Source organism: Papaver somniferum, chromosome 4 (genome assembly GCF_003573695.1).
Source record: "Papaver somniferum cultivar HN1 chromosome 4, ASM357369v1, whole genome shotgun sequence".
NCBI classification, from domain to species: Eukaryota; Viridiplantae; Streptophyta; class Magnoliopsida; order Ranunculales; family Papaveraceae; genus Papaver; species Papaver somniferum.
In genome coordinates, this window is record NC_039361.1 from 375,804 (window position 1) to 397,658 (window position 21,855).

At 36.5% G+C, this 21,855-nt stretch overlaps 2 protein-coding genes across 2 annotated transcripts; one reads left to right on the forward strand and one right to left on the reverse strand.

Annotated features, from left to right (window-relative positions):
• The first annotated feature begins 460 nt into the window (after positions 1 to 460).
• Positions 461 to 2,713, forward strand: LOC113274529 (protein AUXIN RESPONSE 4-like). Its single transcript, XM_026523891.1, has one exon. The coding sequence runs from the start codon at positions 736 to 738 to the stop codon at positions 2,218 to 2,220; it is 1,485 nt and encodes a 494-aa protein (XP_026379676.1). The 5' UTR covers positions 461 to 735; the 3' UTR covers positions 2,221 to 2,713.
• Positions 2,714 to 19,768: 17,055 nt separating this feature from the next.
• On the reverse strand, positions 19,769 to 20,737 carry LOC113274464. The gene has a single exon (XM_026523845.1). The coding sequence runs from the start codon at positions 20,735 to 20,737 to the stop codon at positions 19,769 to 19,771; it is 969 nt and encodes a 322-aa protein (XP_026379630.1).
• Between the last annotated feature and the right edge of the window lie 1,118 nt (positions 20,738 to 21,855).

Consider the following 21,855-nt stretch of genomic DNA (forward strand, 5'->3'; position numbering starts at 1 on the left):
AAGTTAATTTTTTGTGAAGCAAAATAGTTTTGCTTCTGACTTCGACTTCTTGAAAAACAGAAGTCAGAAGTAGATTTGTACCCAAACACACTATTAGGCTAAACCACAATGCTAGCTATTAAGAATAGCACTCAGTGCTATTAAGAATAGCGTTTTTTATTTATCCGTAGATTTAAAATGAGTTGTTGAAATCTAACGGCTGAGAAAAAAACGCTATTCTTAATAACACCGAGTGCTATTCTTAATAGCGTTTTTTTAGTGCTATTAAGAATAGCGTTTTCACTATTCCACCATTACACTTGCGCTTCCATCCACAGTTCTAAGTGCTGAGGTGGCGTGGAAGATGGAAGATGGATGGGTTCCATCATAAGACTTGTTCTTAATGGGCCTATGACAACCCAATCGGTAGATGGTTGATGGATCCAGTAGACAAACAAACACTGTCCTCTTTTTCCTGCTCTGTTTGTTTCTCACTCCTCTAGTCCTCTGTTTTTCTGTCTGTAAAAAGAAATTAAAAGAGAAAAAGTTTAATCTTTTTTTCGAATAGTGGGAGAAAAGAGATCTGTGATGATTCATATCAAGACTCGTGGGATTTAGTGTTCCAAGGAGGAAGACTGAAGGAGAAGAAGAAGATCTGAATGAACGGATCAGATTCTTCAAGAGACATCTTAAATTAAAAGGAACAAGGTCGTAGAAGAAAAAAAACCCTAATTTTGATTCAATTTCTAGTTATCAATGGCGATTATCACTGAAGATAAGAGAGAATCAGAAATCAAAGAAACAGAAACAACCCCATTAAAGACTAATTCATCTTCATCAGCATCTCCAACTCCAAATCCAGCTGCTGCTACTCATGATCTGGGTTCTTCACCAACAGCAAAAGCATTCAAGTTCTGGGCATACTTTACATTTGGTATATCTCTTTTTACGCTAATAATAGTTACACTCTCTGCTTTAACACCACAAGATGATAAATCATGGTTTTTAAGCTTACCCAGTGAACTAAGGCATCACTATTCAAAAGGTAGAACTATTAAAGTACAAACAAATCCACATTCATCTCCAATTGAAGTGTTTGCAATTGAAGATGGTTCAAGAAAGGGAGAAACTTTATTGTTAATTCATGGGTTAGGTTGTAATTCCTATTCATTTCGTAATGTGATTAAATCATTGGGTTTGAATGGAATTCATGCTGTTGGGATTGATTTACCTGGTTCTGGGTTTTCTGATAAATCTTCATTAGTAGAAGAAGAGAGATTGGTGGGTGTTTTCGGTAGGCTTTATGATATTTATAATGATATTAATGAAAAGGGTTTGTTTTGGGGGTTTGATCAGCTGGTTGAGACTGGTGGAATGCCTTATTATGAGGATGAAACAACTAAAACTAGGGTCTCGACGACTAAGAGTGTTAAGCCGTTGAATTTGAATTCTGAGGATATGGGTAGAATTATTGGTCAAGTGATTGATTCAATGGGTCTTGCTCCTGTGCATTTAGCTTTACACGATTCAGCTTTGGGAATGTGTGCAAATTGGGTATCTGAGAATTTAGAGCTAGTCAGAAGTTTAACTTTGATCGATTCTACTCCGACATCCACTGCTTTGCCATTATGGGTATTGGAAGTGCCGGTTGTTAGAGATGTAGTGTTGGGATTTTCTTCTGTGTACGAGGGAATTCTTAGATCTCATTGTTCTAAATCAATTAATGGGACTGTTGCAGAGGCTCATAGAGTCCTGTTGACAGGTAGGGATGGTAGAAGAGCTGTTGTTGGAGTTGAGAAAGGTATGAATTATAGCTTTGACTTAGAGGGATGGGCTGGTTTGACAGGAATAAAGAGTATGCCGATTCAAGTGCTTTGGTCCCGTAGTTGGTCTGAAGAATGGACTAAGGAGGGAAGCTGGGTTGCTGGTAAGCTTCCCCAAGCTAATTTCATCACACATTCAGGTGGTCGGTGGCCTCAGGAAGATGCAGCAGATGAGATAGCCGAAATCATCACCAACTTTGTGGCTTCACTGCCAAAATCGGTCAAGAAAGTTGAGGTAGAGCCTATACCCGAGCGTATTCAAAAGAAGTTTGACGAAGCTGAAGGCGGTAGCCATCAGCGTGATCATGGTAGCCATGACCATCATATGGGTCACGGACACGTTCATGATCATGGTCATGTTCATCAGCCAAACCTTATGGATTCTTACGGGCTCGGCCAAGGATTTAGAGAAAGTTGATTGTTTTGTTTCCATTCTGAACCCATCTTGTAATTTGGAGAAAGGAGCTTATAAATGCTTGAAAACCAACAGCTTATCAGTGATGGCGAAGGAAATCTGGACCAGACTTCCAACTAGCATGATGTGGAATGTTTGGTGTGGGAGAAAATCGGGGACTTTCACAGGTAAACATAAGATTTTTAATGCAGTTATCAATGTGATTAAACTGCAGATTTTCTATTGGGCCTTTTATGTACACTGTTTCGCCAGATTTTCTATTGGGACTCTCCTTGATGATTTTATCATTAACATGAAGGAGAGATTTTTTTAATCCTCCTTGTCTGCGTAGTATTTAGTGTTAGCTGTAGGGTAGTTGAGAGCTTGCCCTCTTCTCTGTTTGTATCTGCATAGTACTGTTGTCTGTGTTTCTGGTCTTTGGTTTGTGCATTTCTTTTAAGGTGTGTAGGGTTTGCTTTATCATTAAATGGAAGGAGAGTTTGCCGTTGAAAAACAATCATCCTTGCTGTTGGAGAGCTGAGAGTTTGTTCTCTACTCTGTTTGAGCGCCTTATTGCACCCTTGTAATTTTTTTCATTTTCAATATGATCTTTTATCGAGCCAAAAAAAAGTTTGTATGCAATGGTGGTAGCTATTCAGTGGAAACAGCTCTTCAACACAGTAGCATAAACTTAGTAATGGTTGTTGGTCATGTATCAATCTACCTGAAACTTCCCAAGAATGCATTCAAAGCTGCAACAAACAAGAATCCAAGGTGGCTGATCTCGGAATATCCAACTCAGAATGCAGCCATCAAGTGAGGAAATTGGTAAGTTCGCTAATTTATTAGCTCTACTGGGTGATGCTCCTGCACTATCACATGAGGCAGATTCCATTTTGTACTGCTGAGGGTTACAGTTAGCTGATGTGCAACATAGTGGAAATGTCGCAACATCTGACTATAAGTTGGTCCGGACAAAGCATATTCCTAAAGGGCGGGTACCAGCATTAGTGGGGCTGATACCATTTCACAAATTGCTGGGAGATGGTGTGAAATTGCAGAGGCTGACTGTTGTTTTTGCAGCATCAATGAGGAGACAGTGGATCATGGTTTGCTGTACTGCACTTTCTCTAGGCAAGTCTGGGATTACTTCATCTCCAGAATTGGTCTTCCATGGACACACAAAGCAGCAGTACAAGAGCAGTTTCAGCTCTGGCCTGTGCTTAATGGAAGAAACCTGACAAGAATTTGGAATTTGGAATAAATTAACAATATAGTTTAAACCCTTTTCCCTCGGAACAAATAAAACTGAAACTTCCCAGAATTCGGAATTTCATTACTCAAATTTCCACGTCTTTCACTCTGTAACCTGACAGCACCAAACTCTTTCCGTTGAAGTTTGGATATTGCTATGATTCCATTTAGCTGTATAAAATCATTCACTACCAAGTTGGATGTGATAAGGATCATTATTGTTGGTCCAACTCTGGCACTAACTAATGCCAATCCAAATTTTCAGGCACAGACAAATTCATATATATCCACACAGTTTCATTCTTATGAAGACGCTGCATCCCACTCACGCTTCATTCAGGGCTCAGGCCTTTCCATTGTTGCCATAGGAGTGCCCATAGAAATTGAAAGTGGACCCTCTACAATTGGCCCATTGCTAGATCTGTCCAGTAAACAGTGAATCCGTTTATCTTGAAAACCAACACCTAACAGAACCCTAAATTCCTGTACGCATCTCTGATTCTCTCTACCAGAAATTTTAATGGGGAACTTTAACATTCTCCCACAAGACATCGTATTAGAAATACTGACTAGGTCACCAACTAAATCAGTATTAGATTGTAAATTGGTATGCAAACCGTAGAGAAATCTTGTATATCTTTCGTGATTCTCTCGAATGTACCTAACTCATCTCACTGATACTGCTAAGTTGACTTTTTTATGCAAAAATATTCTTCAACAGTTAAACTACCTCGAGTATAATGAGAATCACCATAAACCCTATGTTTGGGGAGGGTTAAACTCTCTTAATTCATATTTTTAACTGGTCCCGAATCGGAAATAACGTGCCAAATTAATAAATCGCTAAAATTATACTATAATAAGTTTTTGATTACATATGTGGACCCGATATGAAATATGAATTAAGAATTCATTATATATATGAAACCTATTATAGGGTTCAAAGGTTTGAGTTTTGAGGGCTCTTTAGGATTTTAGTGTCCTAAAAGTTGATAAAGGGGACCTAAACCCATATTCAAAAATACTAAAATACACTTCATCCCTTAAATACGTAAACCTAAGAAACCAAAATCATTATCTTCTCTAACACTCCATCTCCTCCATCGCCTCCATCACCTTCATCGCCTCTTTTTCGATTAATCGTCGATTCTCACTATTTTTCATCGTCGATTAAAACTTCCATAAAGATTATAGGACGGACAAACGATTCTAAGACAAACAAGAAGCCAAAATCAGTAAATCAATCACATGCAATACCAAATGAGGAATTAGACGAAGCGGAAGAATTGAACAATCAAAGAGCTCAAACACCAGCAATGACTTTAATAAGGTAAGAATCAAAAAACCCATCTTCTTTCATTGATTTTTGTTTGCAATAATAGATACAATCGATCGATTTAGGTTTTTAAAAAGACTATTTCAGAACTGCCTATGGTTTGGGGTTCTTAATTTCCAAACTGTACACAGTACATACGGTTTGAAATATTTATCTATCCACACCGTAGGTTTAAGGATTTTTCATACGGTTTGTTTTCTAAATCGTAGAAGATTCTTCACGATTAACATTGAACCCTAAATCTCCACACCATAGGTTGATATTTCCATAATGTATGGTTAACTGAGTTTACATACGACCGGCTTTTCAAACCTTATAGAAATTCATGAGTCAAAGTTTTTGGATTTCTTTTTCCAAATTGTATGTAGTCCTTTTCACACCGTAGGTTGAATAGATTTTGCGTACTATTTGGTTTTCAAACCGTATGTTTTTTGACGGTATGTTTTTCAAACCGTAGGTTTTACTGTGTTTGCATACGGTTTGGAAACCAAACCGTAGGTTAAATAATTTCCACAACGTTCCAAACCGTAAGTTAAATAATTTCCACAACGTATGTTGGTTTTCCAAACCGTAAGTTCACCTGAGTTTTCAACTTTGTTTACGTCATTGTATGTATTAAACATAGTTGTTGAAATTTTTAGGAGTTGATAACCAAAGGCTAAGGATAAGGATAAGGGAAAGAAGAAGAGAATGCAAGAAGTAACACCAAGTCATGAGCGGACTCTAACGCCACGTAACAAGATTCCATTGGGTGCTCAACAAAGGAACAAAGGTATCGCTATTGGTGGACCAAGATAAAAAGTGATTGAACGTGTACTTGCGGTTGCCCAACAAAGCAATCCTGAAATTGATGAACAAGGTGATCTTCCACCTACAAATGAAGTTGATCTTCCACCTACAAATGATGACGAAGGCAAAGGTAAGAAGAAGTATAAAGCTCCACCTTCCGCAAAAGAAGTGATCGAGACTATGGTGTTAATGCCGCCCTAGGCGGACGGAAGTGATTTAGGTTTTCCTAGAGATGGGGGAAAGGTATTATTTAGTTATGAAACTTCATGGGCTGCAAGAGTTTGTGCAGCAGAGGTAAATATCTTTCCCTAACTTTGTCTCTTTCAATTTTTTTACCATTATTTAATCTTTCTTGAACAGTTTCATGTTTTGTCTAGGATCATACAAAAGTGTTCCCTAAACTTAAGCGTCAAATAGATCTTTATTGGCCTTTGGATGATGAATGTGATGCTGTTAAATCCTTGGTAGAAGGTTCGGGTTTATCGTCTGCAATTCAGTATTCACAAAAGGACTTCAATATTGTCATTTTTCTGGATTTATAGAAAGTTTTTGGGCCGAAACCACCACCTTTCATCTCTCGTTCGGCGAGATGAACATCACCCCTGACGATGTTAATCAAATTACTGGGCTTCCCGTGGATGGTAAAGCTGTTTTTGAAGGTCTTAACGACTCAATGCCTTTTGAAAAGCTTTGTGACTTTGCTAAAGGGTGTCTTGGGTGGGACAAGGAAATGGCGGAAGAGGAGTTTGAAATTTCCGTTGGAGCAAAACCTAAAGACAAAAGGGTAAGAAAGAGGAATGGAATAAATGTAGCAGTCAACATTGCAAGGAAGATTAAATTGAATAATTTGAGGGAAATTTTTGAAGGATCCAAAAAGAAGGAACAAGATGGAATGATGGACGAAGATAGCAATAGGCATACAACTATTGCTTATTTGTTGTATGCTCTCGGCACCATCATTTTCCCCGATCTTATGGGTAACCGGGACAAATCTTCTTATCTCCAATTGTTGAAGAAACTTTCTCTCGATATGAAAAATGAGGTACTGCATTACTTGTGGGCCACCACAACCCTTTCTTATTTGTTTGATAATCTTGGCAAAGCTACAAGATGGAATTGCTTTGAAGTTGGAGGAAATGTTTTGATTATCCAAGTAATTTTCGATGATTTTCAAATTTTGTTTATAATTCGGTTGTCCAGGTAGCATAACCAAGTATGTATTATTCACTTTTGTGTCGTCATGGGTTTATGACCATTTTCCTACGTTGAGGCCAATTGAGGATTCAAAATGGCATAATCTTTTACCTACTGGAAGGAGATACCCTTATATTGGAGTTCAACAGAAGCATAAAGAGTCGTTCATTGCTAAAATTAGGGAAGATTTGGACGCTATGACAATGGACAAGGTGGTGTTTGACCCATACCTAAGGCTCAATGATGATGGAGATGACTATAGTTGCATGAAATCCTACTCTACACCCCTCATATGATTTCATTGTTGATCAACTCATTTTTAGATTTACACTCTTAATTTTATTGATTAATTTTTGAATGTTCTTACAAGAAAGATAAAGAAGTCAAGAATGATCTCTGCTCTGAACTTTCTCTCTCCTATTTACTTGTTTCTTACTCAAAAAGATTCCCCTCTTCCCTTTACAACTCGAATGACTATTTATAAGGAAATACATCGTGGATGACAGCTAATCTGTCCTTTATATTCGGATATGGTTTGCGACATTCTCGCAACCTTACAAATTTTAATTTCACAAGCTCTCATATTTTCGCAGGACTATCACATCTTTCTCATGATCCTTGCTGACGTCGTTTCTGAAATTGCTCTGCGACGCTATTGTGCTGTACCATTGATAATTTCGCTGAAACATAATTGTTGCGAGATTCTGATCCTACATCTTGCCTCTTCTCATATTTTCTCTACAAAGTAGAGAATAATGTGAGAAATGCCGCAGCTGCTTATCTTTTCATATTCCACATTTATCACACGTACTCTCTTTTCCATTTATTTCTTGACACGTCTTCTGTAACCGCTAGTTTTCGACCGCTCACGTCTCTTCATCTCAATGGTGTTTATTTCTTCGAGTAAAAAATTTTCTTTATATACTCTTCTCCCCCCTTTTCCACTTTTCTTTTTACTTTCTCTTCTATTTTTATTCTCTCATCTCTGCAACTCTGTTATTCTTCTGCAAATTCTGCTGCTGTAATTTTTTCTTCCTTCAATCCTTTCACTTTCCATACATTCCCATACTCTATATTCAAACATGGCTCCAAGTGGTCATAGATATGAGAAGAATTTACAAGATGTCCAAAAAGATCTTGCTGATAAAGGTTTTACACTCTCCACCATTCCTGGTGAGAATGCCAAATCAATTCTTTCTGTCAAGCTTTTCTCTAATCAAAATTGTGATGATCAATCAATCATAATTTCGCTAGGTCAAATTCTTGCAGGTCTCCCTATTCCTCTTTATAACCCAGATCTTCCTTTATTTTATGAAATTCTCGCTCATTCGGGATTTTCGCGAGCCATCTTCTAACTAAGTGGGGACTGCATCCGTATGATGTTAGAGTTCGCTAATCGTGGTGTTGGTAGAGGATCTCTTTACTCCAAATAACTTAGGGATCCAAAATTTGCAAACCTAGAGATAATTGCTGAGAAGTATACAGCGACGAATTTCTTTGAAAACTACGAACTTATCTTCATGAAGAAAGAGAATACTCGATGGGGTATTCGATTAAGAAGGAAAGATAACATTGATGAAGCCAAAATTCTTATGCAAGATATTGATTGGCATTCTGGTAAAAACAAAACTCCTCGCCAATACAAAGATGATAAATGGTGTGTTTTTCCTTTAATGCTAAAGGGACCCTACATTGCTGGATCAAACGTTCTTCCTGCGAATCTCGCTGCATATCAACCTTGGGTTTTCTCTTGGCCCGAGAAGGAGAAAGAGGTATGTTTCTCCCCTTTAACTCATTTTATATTTCTTTATTGATTTTTACTATTCTGTTCGCTAAGTCTTGCAACATTCCACAGATCCAATAACTAAAGGATAGTTATAACAGGACTGGGAAATCTAGTACTCTGTTAGCTCTTCGCTCATACACAGATGAGGTAAGAAATTCTCTCTTATGACTTTAAATAGTATTGTTACTTCTATGCTTCCATTTCTTATTTCTATCTGGGTGTGAAGATTATTACTGAAGTAGAAGAATCTGCTGATGCTGCGAAGATTGGTGATAAAGGTAAAGGTGCTCTTCGCAGGGAAAAAATAAACTGGTCCTCCTCCAAAGAAAAGAAAAGTTAGTTCTTCTTATCCTTCAAATGTTCTTCCTAACGAAAATTCCGAAAGTGACAAGGGTGATGAGGATAACGATGATCTTGCTGCAACTGAAGATTCTCCACCTGAATCTTCTATGGCTAAGCTTTCTGGCCTCTTTTCTGATTCTCTACAAGGAATGGGAGATAGCCAATTCGCAAATACCTGCAAAGCTCTCTCCACCCTTTGTGATGTACTTTTACTAGATGGTGATAGCTCTCTTCGTGGAGTTTCTAGATCAGTGACTCCCGACTTCTTGCATTCTCTCAATAGTCTGGTATACTTTTATCTTTTTACTTCATCATTGTTATAACTCAAAATCTTTTTCTATATTAATATTTTTTATTTCTTTTCACAGGCTGGAAAAGATTATGTTGTTGTTGCCTCAGATCTAGAGAGAAGACGCGAAAATCTTGAAAAGAAGAATCTTCAATTTCGCAAAAAGAATGAAGAATTGGAGGCTGAAGTTAAAGGTCTTCGCGAGAAAAATAGACAATTAGAAATTGATTCTTCCTCGTATAAGAACAAAATTTCTAGTCTTCAACAAGCTAATAATCAGTTTTATGATATGTTACTTTTCTCTTTTCTCTTTTCTCTTTATTCATTCATCATGTTGTTTTATCTTATTTAAATGATCCTTTTTGCAGACATTTATGGTCTTTCTGATGAAGCTATCCTTCTTCGCTCATTTCCTAATGCCTTGGATAATGATAACCTTCTTGAAAGTCTTAACAATTCCTTAAATAGCTTCTAAAATGATAGAATTTCATCTCTTTCTCTAAATGAACTTAGATCGAAATTTCGCCTCTTAGAAATTGATCATAGATGCAGTTTAGGCTTAGCCAACAGATTTAAACGTCTCCTTATTGATTCCAAAGAGAAAACCAATGAGGTAAGAAACAAAATTAGTGGTCTCATAGATGATAAGGATCGTATCTCTGATAAAGGTGCCAAGGCTTTGGCGAAATTCCAAGAGGCTCTCCTTGAATTTCAACTTGAGCGAGATGAAGCTAACCGCAAGAATATTGAACTCTGCGAAAGGGAAAATCAATTTCGTTCTCGTCTTCTCATAAGTAGTGAGGATGAATTTGTCTGGGATGCGAAAATTTTAGATGATGCTAGAAAAGATTTAGGCGTAAATGTTAGTCTCCAAGTTGAACATACAGCCTTGATTAGATACATGATTTCTGACAGAGAAGGTTGCTAATTGCTCTTCTTTACTAATATTTTGATTCTTATGAATTTTCATCAAGTTAATAATTGGTTGTCTTTTGTTCGCAGATTCTAAAAATAAATATCGTGAAAAGATTGAATAACTTGAAGCTGAAAAGGAGGAACTCGCAAAGAATCTTTCTTCTCGCAACGACAAGTATTCTAGATTGAAGAATCAAATCAAGATCACCGTTGCAAATTTTAAGAATGACGCTATGCATTTTCGCAACTAAACCATATAAATGGTTTGTGATGATCATAATATCCCACATTCTGATTATCCTTGTCTTTTAGAATAAATCCCACAGAATGCTCCCAGTTTGATTATCTCTGATAGCGAAGCTGACGATGAAGAATCTGATAGTGATGGAAGTTCTGATGGTGATGAAGATTCTTACGCAGATGAAGAAGGAAACAAGTCTGATGAAGATAATGAAGAATTAACCAAGAAATAGTCTTTACTTCTTTCTTTGATTCTTTGTAATACTTGTACATTTATTTCTTCTTTCTGTATATTTGTGTTTCTTTCATTTTGACCTGCATAAATGAAAACAATTCTTCTTTGCAATACAGTTAATCAATATAATCATTAATTCTTGAATTTTTGAGTAAATCTCTCATATGGAGATAAATAACATTTTCTAATTTCATACATTCCCATACTTGCCCCTGTTATTTGAATCCAAATGAGAGATTTCATAAAAAAATTCTTATTGTATAATTTCGCAACCTTTTGCGAAGTGAATTTTGTTTCTTTTCAAAATCTCATTCCTGTGTGGTCTTATTTTTCCTTCCTAATTAAAGGTCTTATTATGTCACCTCTTGTCATTGCGACAAAATCGCAGGACGTCCTTGCATTTTCATGCAAAAACCCATTGATCTTGCCTTAAATTTTTCTTTTGTATTATGAACTCTTCAGGAATGTTGCGACAATATGACCGGCCTAAATATTCTTTCGAAAATAAAGCCCCATGACATTGTCGTCTTGCGACGAAATCGCAGGACGTCTTCGCACTTTCATGCGAAAACCCATTGATCTCGTATTATCCTTTTCTTTTGTATTATTGCCTCTTCAGGATTGTTGCACAAATATGACAAGCCTTAATATCCTTGCGAATAAAAAGCCTCATGACATTTGCGTCTTAAGACACTTATCATCTCCCTAATGGAGGGTGTCGCCCTTATCTCCCCCTGGTTGCCCCTTCAAGGAGGCGTACTTATACCATACAAGGTTAGCTCCTCCCATCCAGTCTTAACAACAACCAGTTGTTCTCTCCGCCTCTTATCCCGAGTGCAGTATGAGCCAAGACTTGTCAAGAATGGCAAGGACGCTTCAAACGTCCCTGGCACCCTTGACTCAACCGTGTACCTCGGCGCCTTGATCATATCTGCACTCCTTGGGAGAGTCCTTATTACCTTAGTCGCCCAACCTAAATCATATGCTTAAGTTGAGAATCCAAGGTGCCTCTCCCGGTTGGGCTTTATTGACCCCAAATCTCCATGACTCAGGTTCCGGTGGAGGTGTAGCCTTTCCCTGAATCATGCAATAGGTACCCCCTTATATGACGTACTTTAGGTCTTACATTTGCCTCTTGCAAAATTGTATTCGCGAACTAGGGTGTACGCCATAAAGGTTTCTCTCTTTCTCTTTTGTCATTCTTCTCTAATTATTTTCTGTAAAATTCATTATCTCTGCGAGAGTCTCGCAAATCATTATATTGTATCTGAATTTCGTAATCTCAATTTTGTTGTTCAATCAAATGTATTTTTGAGAATTTTACTTATTGCGAGATTATCGCAACAACTTAATCATTCATACATTTCTTGTTTTTATTACCTTTGCCATCCTCTACTTCTTTATTATTTTCTGCTACTGCTTCCTTGGTAGTGGTATGTTCATCCTTTTTATTCTGAGCTAGCATTAATTTCGCAACATCTTTTCTCCTTTCTTTTCGATTGTATCCACCATCAACCTCTCACTTCTTTGTACATCTTTGATTTTGTGTCACCCGTTTTCCTTCTTGTTTGCTCTTCCTTCGCAAGATTCTATCTCAGTTTCGTAACATCTCTTTCCTTCAACCCAATCTCCCTTTATGATTCTACACCATTGGGGTGAGTGAACTTGATACATTGGTGGAAAGTTGAAGCTATACCTAGAATCCCATGTAACCAAGGTCGACCGATTAATGCATTGTAGGGTGATTCTACATCAACGACACATAATGATATTTCAGAAGATATTCCCTTCAATGGAATTTGCATAGTAACCTCCCCTTTAGGCTTGTTAGCAGTACCATTAAAACCATATATCTTATATGTTGATGGTATAAGATCATCATCTCTTCCACCCATGGTTTTATAAGTATGATAAAATAAGATGTTCACAGAGCTTCCAGTATCGACTAGAATTCTATTGATTGCCCATGAATCTTCAGCTTCATCATCCTCATCTTCTTTCGGTTTTGGATTAATTTCTAATTTTATTACCAATGGATTGTCATGCACCTCTTCTCCTTCGGGAATTTCTTCTGCGGTAAAAGAAATGATCTGTTTTTGCCATTCCTCTAGTCGCGAGATTTTCGCAATATTCATCATTTCTCTTCCATTATTATCTCTTGCGAACACTCTACTCAAAACATTATCTTGAAAATCTTCAATTGTCTTATATGAATGTACGATAGAGTGACAAAATATATTTTTTGCTTTTGCACCAACTTCTATGAAGAATGTTTCTTTCTTTTTCATCGTATTCACTTTGTGATGTTCTGGCGGTGGTGGTAATGGTTGAGATTGCGGATGCCCTACCAGAAAGTCGTTTAGTTTTCCTTGATTTATCATTTTTAAAATAATTCTCTTTACATTTCTGCAATCATTTGTAGTATGTCCATGAAAATGATGATAAGAACAAAATTCATGACTTTTGTGGTTTGGGGGTGGTTCCGTTCCCATGTTCCATGGTGTTGGTAAATTCTCCATCAAAATTATAGCTTCCCATATCTTCTCCACACTTGCATTTAGAGGTGGCATCTTGATTTCTTCCCATATTACCTTGTGACCTCCTTGTCCTCTATTAAAGTTTGGTCTTTGACCTCCATAAGTTTCTTGAGGTTGATCGAGTCTTTGAATCTTGTTATTTCCTCCACGATGGTAGAAATTTCTTTCTATTTCATACTCTTCTTGATCTCGGCTCCCCATAGCTACCAACTTCTGCTGATTGTTACCTGTCATCTTTTCTTGTTGTACTTGCGAAGTATTCGCCACTGTGTTTATTATCTTGGGTAATAAGCTTGCATTCGCCGTTTGTGAGCTGGTGTTCGCAACTGGATATGATTCCATTTCATTTTGTCTTTCCTCTAAAGAAATGTATTCTTCTTGAAGTTCTCGCAATTCAGTCATTGTAATCGTATTCTTGACTCTGAAAATTTGGACATACAACAGGTTTGTTGCAAACATAGCATTGATAAATGATAATATGAGATATCTCTCATCTACACGGCCAGCCATTTCGCTACACATAGTTCTTCATCTTTTAGTCAAGTGTTTCAAACTTTTTCCAATCCTTTGTTTTATTCCAAACACATCTTCTATACCAGGTCGTGAGGAATTATTACTTATATATGCTCCCAAGAATGTGGTATGCAAATGATTGAAGGAGGTTATTTTATTCTTTGGTAAACCTTCAAACCATTTTAACGCTTCTCCTGTTAAGCTGGATGCGAAATATTTGCACAATACCGCATCATGATTCTCCCATTGCAACATGCACCTCACATAAGCTTTAATGTGCTGAATTGCACAAGTTGTTCCATCGAAAATGCTGGTTAATGTGGGCAAATTGCTTTTCGGTGGTATTCCTCCTAATTGTACTTCCCTTGTAAATGGAATTTTTGCAGCTTCTTCTATTGCTTCATCCAATTGTCTTCTACCTACTTCTCCTCTGTTATTTAACATTCCTCTCATTTCTTCTAATTCTTTCAAGATTTGTTTACTTACACATGAATCTTGACCCATTGGTCTCTTTAATTTTGCTTCTCTTCTTCTGCGTTCACGTCTATCTTCTCTTGCGAAATTTTGTATCTCTTCTTCATTATCCTCATCTCGTCTTCTTCTGCGATTCTCTTCCTCATCTCTATCTTGAATTCGAAAATGATGATGTCGTTCATTTTCCAACTCCATAATTTTGTTCATTTCTTATCAATTCAATTCGCTGTCTTTCAACCATTCTCTCTTTACTCTATCATACTCTTCATTGAGATTATCGTTATTCCGGTTTTGTATACGCCTTCTTTCTCGATTGTCATGATTGTTCTGGCAAATTGTCTCCTGAAGCTCTTGTTCTTCCATTTCCGTTCCCAATCTTTCACGTTCGCAGATTAAACGTGCTTGTTCAGCATTATGTCTTTCAATTTCTTCTTCAATTGTCTGTTGATTTCTTTGAGTTTCCCTCACATGTAAAATTCTTCTTCCTTCCTCTTGATTTCCTTCGCCATCTTGGTTATTTTGTCTTTGATTTTTCCCGTTCTCTTGATTTCCTCCAATTTGCCCATCATCAAAAGTTTCATTTTGTGGAATGTAACGATTATCAGTTCTTTCTCTATTTTCGCGATATTCTTCATTAGGATTTGATGTTTCTTCTTGAATATTATTTCCAGCATTGATTGTGGGTGAATTTAGCCTCATTTCTCTTCTAGTCGATCTTGAATATGATTTTGTGATACTTCTCGATCTTCTATTCTGCAGTCTTATATTCTCCATCCTTAATTCGTGATTTTTCCTTGTTAAATTCGCACGTTCTTATGCCTCGGCTCTTCTTTCTTCATGTATTCTTCGCCCCAATGTTTCTAACGATCCAATTTCCTCATCTCCATGAATTATTCCTTCATCTACTTCTTGATTTCTCTCTTCCTGTCTATAATTTCTATTTTGTTGCTCTTCTTCTATTTCTTCTGCTGAATTTGATCGCCAAGTATGTACGCTCACTCTGTCATAATCTGTATTCCTCTCTTGAACTAGTGTTTGTTGAATTGGCAATTGAATTAGATTTTCTCTATTATTTCTCATTCTAGTAGATTCTCCCATTTCACTTCTTTCTCTTCCAGCAATTCTTTTGCTTCTTCTAATAGTAGTCGGTTGTTCAGATGTATTTTTTCTTTTAGCCATTTCTTCAATGTTAACAGTATTGCAAGAAATTATGAAAAATTCTTAATCAATCACTTTAAATTTTCACAAATCTCAATATCAATCTTTAGCTTTTTCCAAAATAATCTTCAACTCCTCCCTGTTTCTAGCGCCATTATGTAGTTGCAGGAAATCCTACACTACACCCCTCATATGATTTCATTGTTGATCAACTCATTTTTAGGTTTACACTCTTAATTTTATTGATTAATTTTTGAATGTTTTTACAAGAAAGATAAAGAAGTCAAGAATGATCTCTGCTCTGAACTTTCTCTCTCCTATTTACTTGTTTCTTACTCAAAAAGATTCCCCCCTTCCCTTTACAACTCGAATGACTATTTATAAGGAAATACATAGTGGATGACAACTAATCTGTCCTTTATTTTCGGATATAGTTTGCGACATTCTCGCAACCTTACAAATGTTAATTTCGCAAGCTCTCATATTTTCGCAGGACTATCACATCTTTCTCATGATCCTTGCTGACGTCGTTTCTGAAATTGCTCTACGACGCTATTGTGTTGTACCATTGATAATTTCGCTGAGACATAATTGTTGAGAGATTCTGATCCTACAATGACCAATGAGAAATTTCAAGTGTGTCAGCCTACAACGGACCGGTGTATCATCCTACAAGGTTTGTGATGTACATTCCTCATAGAGTTCTACGTCAACTTGGGTATGTTCAGAAGATAGTTACCGAAGAATCTTTTGAAGTAGACAAATAACATTCCACCATTTCAGATGATTCAACACCTCAAATGAAACTAAATTTTACCCCAACACCAATGATTACCAATTGGTAAAACTATACTGCACTCCACTACCAACTTAAATTGGATAAGTTAACACCAATTACTGGCACTAGCGAAGCTGAAGACAATTAGTTTCCTTGGTTTCTTAGTGGGCTCATACTTATTTGCTTAATATGTATCCAGAAGCGGGACAATATCAAAACAAAGAGGTTAGTCCAAAAACATGGAATGATCTAGTGAAGTTGGTGAACCATTGGAAGGATCTTGCCTTGAGGATGGTATGTTATTACACTACAAAATTTATAATTTCTCATGTTAATACTATGAATTTCTTTCTTTTATGCTGGATTATGAACTTCTTTCTTTTAGGTTGGATTATGAATTTCTCATGTTAAGACTATGAATTTCTCGTGTTAAGACTTTAATATTTAGTTTAAATGAATGACCTTTAGTTGTCTAAGTTAGTTTCTTTTTGGGATGGATCTTTTTGAATCCAATAGGTAGAATTTTTTCAGATAAATGTATACCTACGGTTTGATTTCAATTAGAACTTCTTGAGAAACTTAATATATGATTTACTTATGTAATATATGGTTGTAATGTGGTTTAATGAATAAAAAACACAATTAATCAATTCAAAATACTAATTTTATTCTTTCTTTTTTTTGATGCAAAGATACTTATATTAGAAAAAAGATCTACAACTAGCATAAATTGGCCTTACATTTGTCTTCCCTGATTTCCTTTATGAAAACATCAGGAAATTGACAATGATAATCAAAAGAAGTTTTGCCAGTTCTAGCTTTGTTAGCAATTACATGTGTTGTATTGTTTGCCTGCCGCTTAACATATGTAACATTTGTCTAGAAAAAACAAGATAAAAACTGCCTTATTTCATATACAATGTTGTCATTCGTCCAGTGGACTGAAGATTTGGCAGACTTCACAGAGTTGATTAGATTGACACAGTCACCTTCAAACACCACCTTTGTCATCTTTTCTTCTCTAGCCCAGTTGATTGCTTCTTTAAAGGCTAGACACTCGGCCTGCTCTGGATCTATTCCTCCATTAACGATCCTCCCTCTGATGCCTTCAGAGTTTCCTGTAGAATTGCGTATGATTAAACCAATGACAATATGAGATTTATTGCTATCCAGTGATGCATCCATATTAATTTTAATAATATCACCCACTGGTGGAGACCAGCATACCACAATTGGCTCTTTATTAGGTAACTTCTCTGTTGTACACTGATTAACCATATACTTTATAGAGTGAATTGTCTACTGCAAGTTTGATATTTTATTTTCAAACTCTGTGAGACATCTATTTTTCCAGATGAACTAGGCAGTTATCATGATCATGGAAGTCCGAGTGGAGTCTTTACTGTCTTCTTTAAGTAAGCAAGAGCTTAGCCAACCTTTAAAGGGAATACTTTTGTGTTATAAGCTAGAAATATTAACATCTATTCTGAACCATACTGATCTTGAGTAATCGCAATTAAGTAGGAGATGATCTATGGTTTCTGCATGTTGAGAGCATCTGGAGCATATTGGGTTTACATTGTGGTTTACCCTATGTAATTTATCTTTTGTCGGCACAATATCTCTTAAGCACTTCCAAATAAATATTTTAATCTTGTGCGGAACCTTTGTTTTCCATAAGATTTTCCACACTTGGGTAGGAATTCCAGAGCTTCTTTGAGCATTCAAGTTTCTTGACTGTCTTAGTAATTCTTTATAGGTTGACTTGACAATGAACTCACCTATTCTACTCAGCTCCCATATTAATTTGTCTGTACCTTGCTGAACTAGTGGCATCTTAAGTATTAGTTATGTTGTTTCCTCTGGGAAAACTCTACGTATTAATTGGTCATTCCATCTTCTTGGCTCTTGTAGCATTAGATCTGATACATAAACTATTCGAATAGGTTCTAAGAAGTTTGATTTAGGAAGGGGGGGTGTATGTAACCCTCTCACCCATTTATCATACCACACCAAGGTTTTTGTACCACATCTCACATCCCACCTACGGAATTGTCTTACATAAATGAGACCCTCCTCTAAGCCTTTCCAGATCCAAGAGCTATTATTATGATTTTGTTGAAGATGAATAAAGCTACAAAAAGGAGAGTATTTGGCCTTCATGAGTCGAGTCCAAGGATTATACTCTTCGGTACACAGTCTCCATGATAACTTGATCATAAGAGCTTTGTTATATAACTCTAGATTTCTAAAGGCTAACCCTCCTTCTTCCTTCATTAAGCAGAGTGAATTCCAAGCAATTGGATTATAACCCCTTTCTTTTTACGGCCCCACCAAAAATTCCTTTGAATTAATTCAAGTTTAGTAATAAGATTCTTTGGTAGTCTGAAATTACTCATATAATGAGCTGCATAGCATCTAATACTGATCGTATAAGTGTAGTTCTTGCCGCTAAATTTAATGTTTTAGAACACCAGCCTTGAAGTTTGTGCTCATAAGAGTCTTTTACTGAATCAAAAGATTTATTTTTAGACTTCTCCAAAAGAATGGGAAGACCCAGATATTTGTCTGCATTTATCAGTTGTTTAACTCCCAGACTATTTAAGATTCCTTGTTTGTGTTCAGGGGTTATATCTCCTGCAATAAATGATGATGATTTACTGAAGTTGATGATTTCTCCTGACAATAGACTGAACTTGTGAAGGATCTCTTTTATGTGTTGAATTCCTTTATCAGAGGCATGGAAGAATAGCATACAATCATCCGCAAAAAGCAGATGATTAATAGCTATGGATTTATTAGTTGCTTGAATACCTTTTATTAAGCCTATAGACTCAGCATGCATTAGGGATCTTGTGAAGTATTCCATGGATATTATGAATAAATATGGGGACAGTGGATCACCCTATCGAAGTCCTCTAGTAGATATATAGGGATTACACAGATTACCATTGAGTCGACTGAGATAGATGTAGTTGAAATACATTGTTGTACTATTATCCTCCATTCTTCACAGAAACCCAAAGAAGCTAACATCCTATCAACAAAAGTCCATTCAATTCGATCAAATTCCTTTGACATGTCTAGCTTGAGGGCTACTAGACATTGCTTTTTCTGTGATTTCTTCATTGAGTGAATCAATTCATGAGCCACAACAATATTGTCATTTATATATCTTTTAGGAACAAAAGCTGCCTGAGTAGGGAGATGATCTTATCCATTAGTGGTTTCATTCTAAGTACTAGTAACTTAGAGATTATTTTATAGGTTATATTACAAAGCCCAATTGGCCTGTAATCACTTGGAGTTGAAGGGTGATGGGTTTTAGGAATCAAACATGTAGTGGTTTGGTTAAGATGGGGTGGTAGATATTTAGTGAGGAAAAATTGTTGCACTAAATGAATAATATCCTTGCCAACTATAGACCATTGAGTTTGAAAGAATCCGGCAGGGAACCCATCAGGCCCCGAGGCATTCTAACTAGGTATAGTATTTAAAGCTTCATAAATTTCATCCGCTGATGGAACAGAGATCAAGGATTGGTTTTCCTCAGTTGTAATTATTGGCCTAATTAAATCAAAAGAGTCCTGATGGAATTCTGGATTGGTAGAAGTTGTTATAGATTGAAAATGTGATGTAAGAAGCTTTTCAAGGCTCTCCATAGAGTAACACCAGTGTCCATTGCCATCTTTCAAAGCAGTAATGTGGTTCCGTGCCCTTCTTCTATTTGCTCTAGTATGAAAATAACGCGTTATTATCCATATCTTGGACCCAATGATCTCTTGATTTTTGATTCCAAAAATCTGCTTCAATCTTTTTCCAGTACTCAAGTTCTCGAATAGTATCACTTATTTCTTCCGAAATAGTATCACTAAACGGTTTTGCTTGTAGCTGAGAAAGAGAAGCAAGTAAGTGCTGAACATTAGAATGAACACTACCAAAATGATGTTTATTCCATTTTGATAATTGCTTTCTCATTGTTCCTAACTTAGCATTGAGTTCCATGTTTATTGGTGTAGAAGTCCATGTGTTTAAGATTAAATCAACACATGTGGAATCTTGTAACCAACATCTAAAAAACTTCCAACCTTTACTTTGTCTTGGCACAAAACTATCAGTTATTAATAATAAAGGACAATGGTCAGACCCTAAAAATGGAAGATGCAAAACTTTTGAGTTAGGATAATCTCTGACCCAACTTGAGTTGTGTAGAGCATAATCTATCCTTGCTCTTTTGTATCCTTTTCCATTAGTTTTGTTAGACCAAGTATATTTTGTACCCACATAGCCCATGTCCATTAGTCCCACACTGTCTACAACATTACACACCCAATTATCCAAGGAATTAGTACTAGTTGAAGCATGTTGCTTATTCAGATGAATGTTCAAATCTCCTATAATCACCCATGGCTGATAAACATTATCACCCAACTCTCTAATAAACTCCCACTGATGTTGTTTCATCACATAATGAGATGATCCATAAACACATGAAAGAAGCCATTCTTGCTTAGATGCATCTGAAGTGACTAAAAGATGAATCATGTTATTATTACTACTTACTAAATCACAGGGAAAGCCATCTTTCCACATCAACACTAATCCACCAGATAGTCCTATGGAGCTTACAAAAAATAAATTAGGATAACAGTAGGATTGCATTAACACTTTAGCTCTAGCTTCAGAGACCTTAGTTTCCATTAGGAAGACAATGTCAGGATTATTTTATTGGATGATGTAAGCTAGGAGATCTCTCGTTTCTTTGGAATCTAGTCCTTGTACATTCCATGATAAAATCTTTATGATGATGTGTAAATAACAATGATGCAATTTAAAATAAAAGAAAATTGAAAACTGAATATGTAGATCGAAAGTATAATATGAAAGCACAATATAGTTGTAATGAATATAAGGATAATGTATAAGTACTTGTGCATCAGTGCTGGAAGAAGTTGCTTTGTGTCTCTTGGATTGGTTTTTCTCAGATACTGTGCCATGGAAGGAAGTGTGAGAATTAGTAGACGGTGTATGATCATCAAGACTCACACATTCATATCCAGACCCATCTAAATTATGACCATTGTGATTGAAACTTGCTAGGTTTTCCTCCACATGATGCATGAGTTCCTTCAGTGGCTCCTTAAAAGTTTGATCTAAAATAGAAGCATTAAGGTCATCCATAGTAAAATCAAAAGCACCTAGAGCCATATAAGCTTTAAGAAGCTCCATATTCGACCCGTAACCACTTTTTTGACCCATTGACATATTAAATTCTCTCAGTTGATTCTCCACATATGTCTCAGACATATTACCTAAAAGGTCACCGCTTTCTAGATTATCAACATTATTATGCTGCATGGCATTGAAATTGTTAGGACCATCCTTCTTCAATTCTGATTTTTTTTTCCTGTCTTTGGACCACTGAATCATGCAAATTTTCTAATGCATGTGTCTGTAACATACCTTGAGCATTACCTCCATCTTCAGTCTCAGAGGGAATAGACGAGAGTGGAATGTCTCTGACCATTTTGTCTTTATGCTGTTCTTTCAGATTTACTGAGTCCTTTGAAACTTCCATAATAAAATGAACTGGATTCTGCTGGATTCCATGCATGCAATCAGATTCAGTCAACACAATCTGTTGATCCAAATTTGTACTTTGGTCCTCATTATTTATCCCTTTAGCCTTTTGATTAGCCTCCAGTGCTCGTTGTTTTGCAGCTTTAGTCTTTCTCACATCTGGGTTTGTCCATGATGGAGGATCATAGATAGAAGTAGAGGAAAGATGACCCCTCTGTTATTGAAGAAGATACGACGCA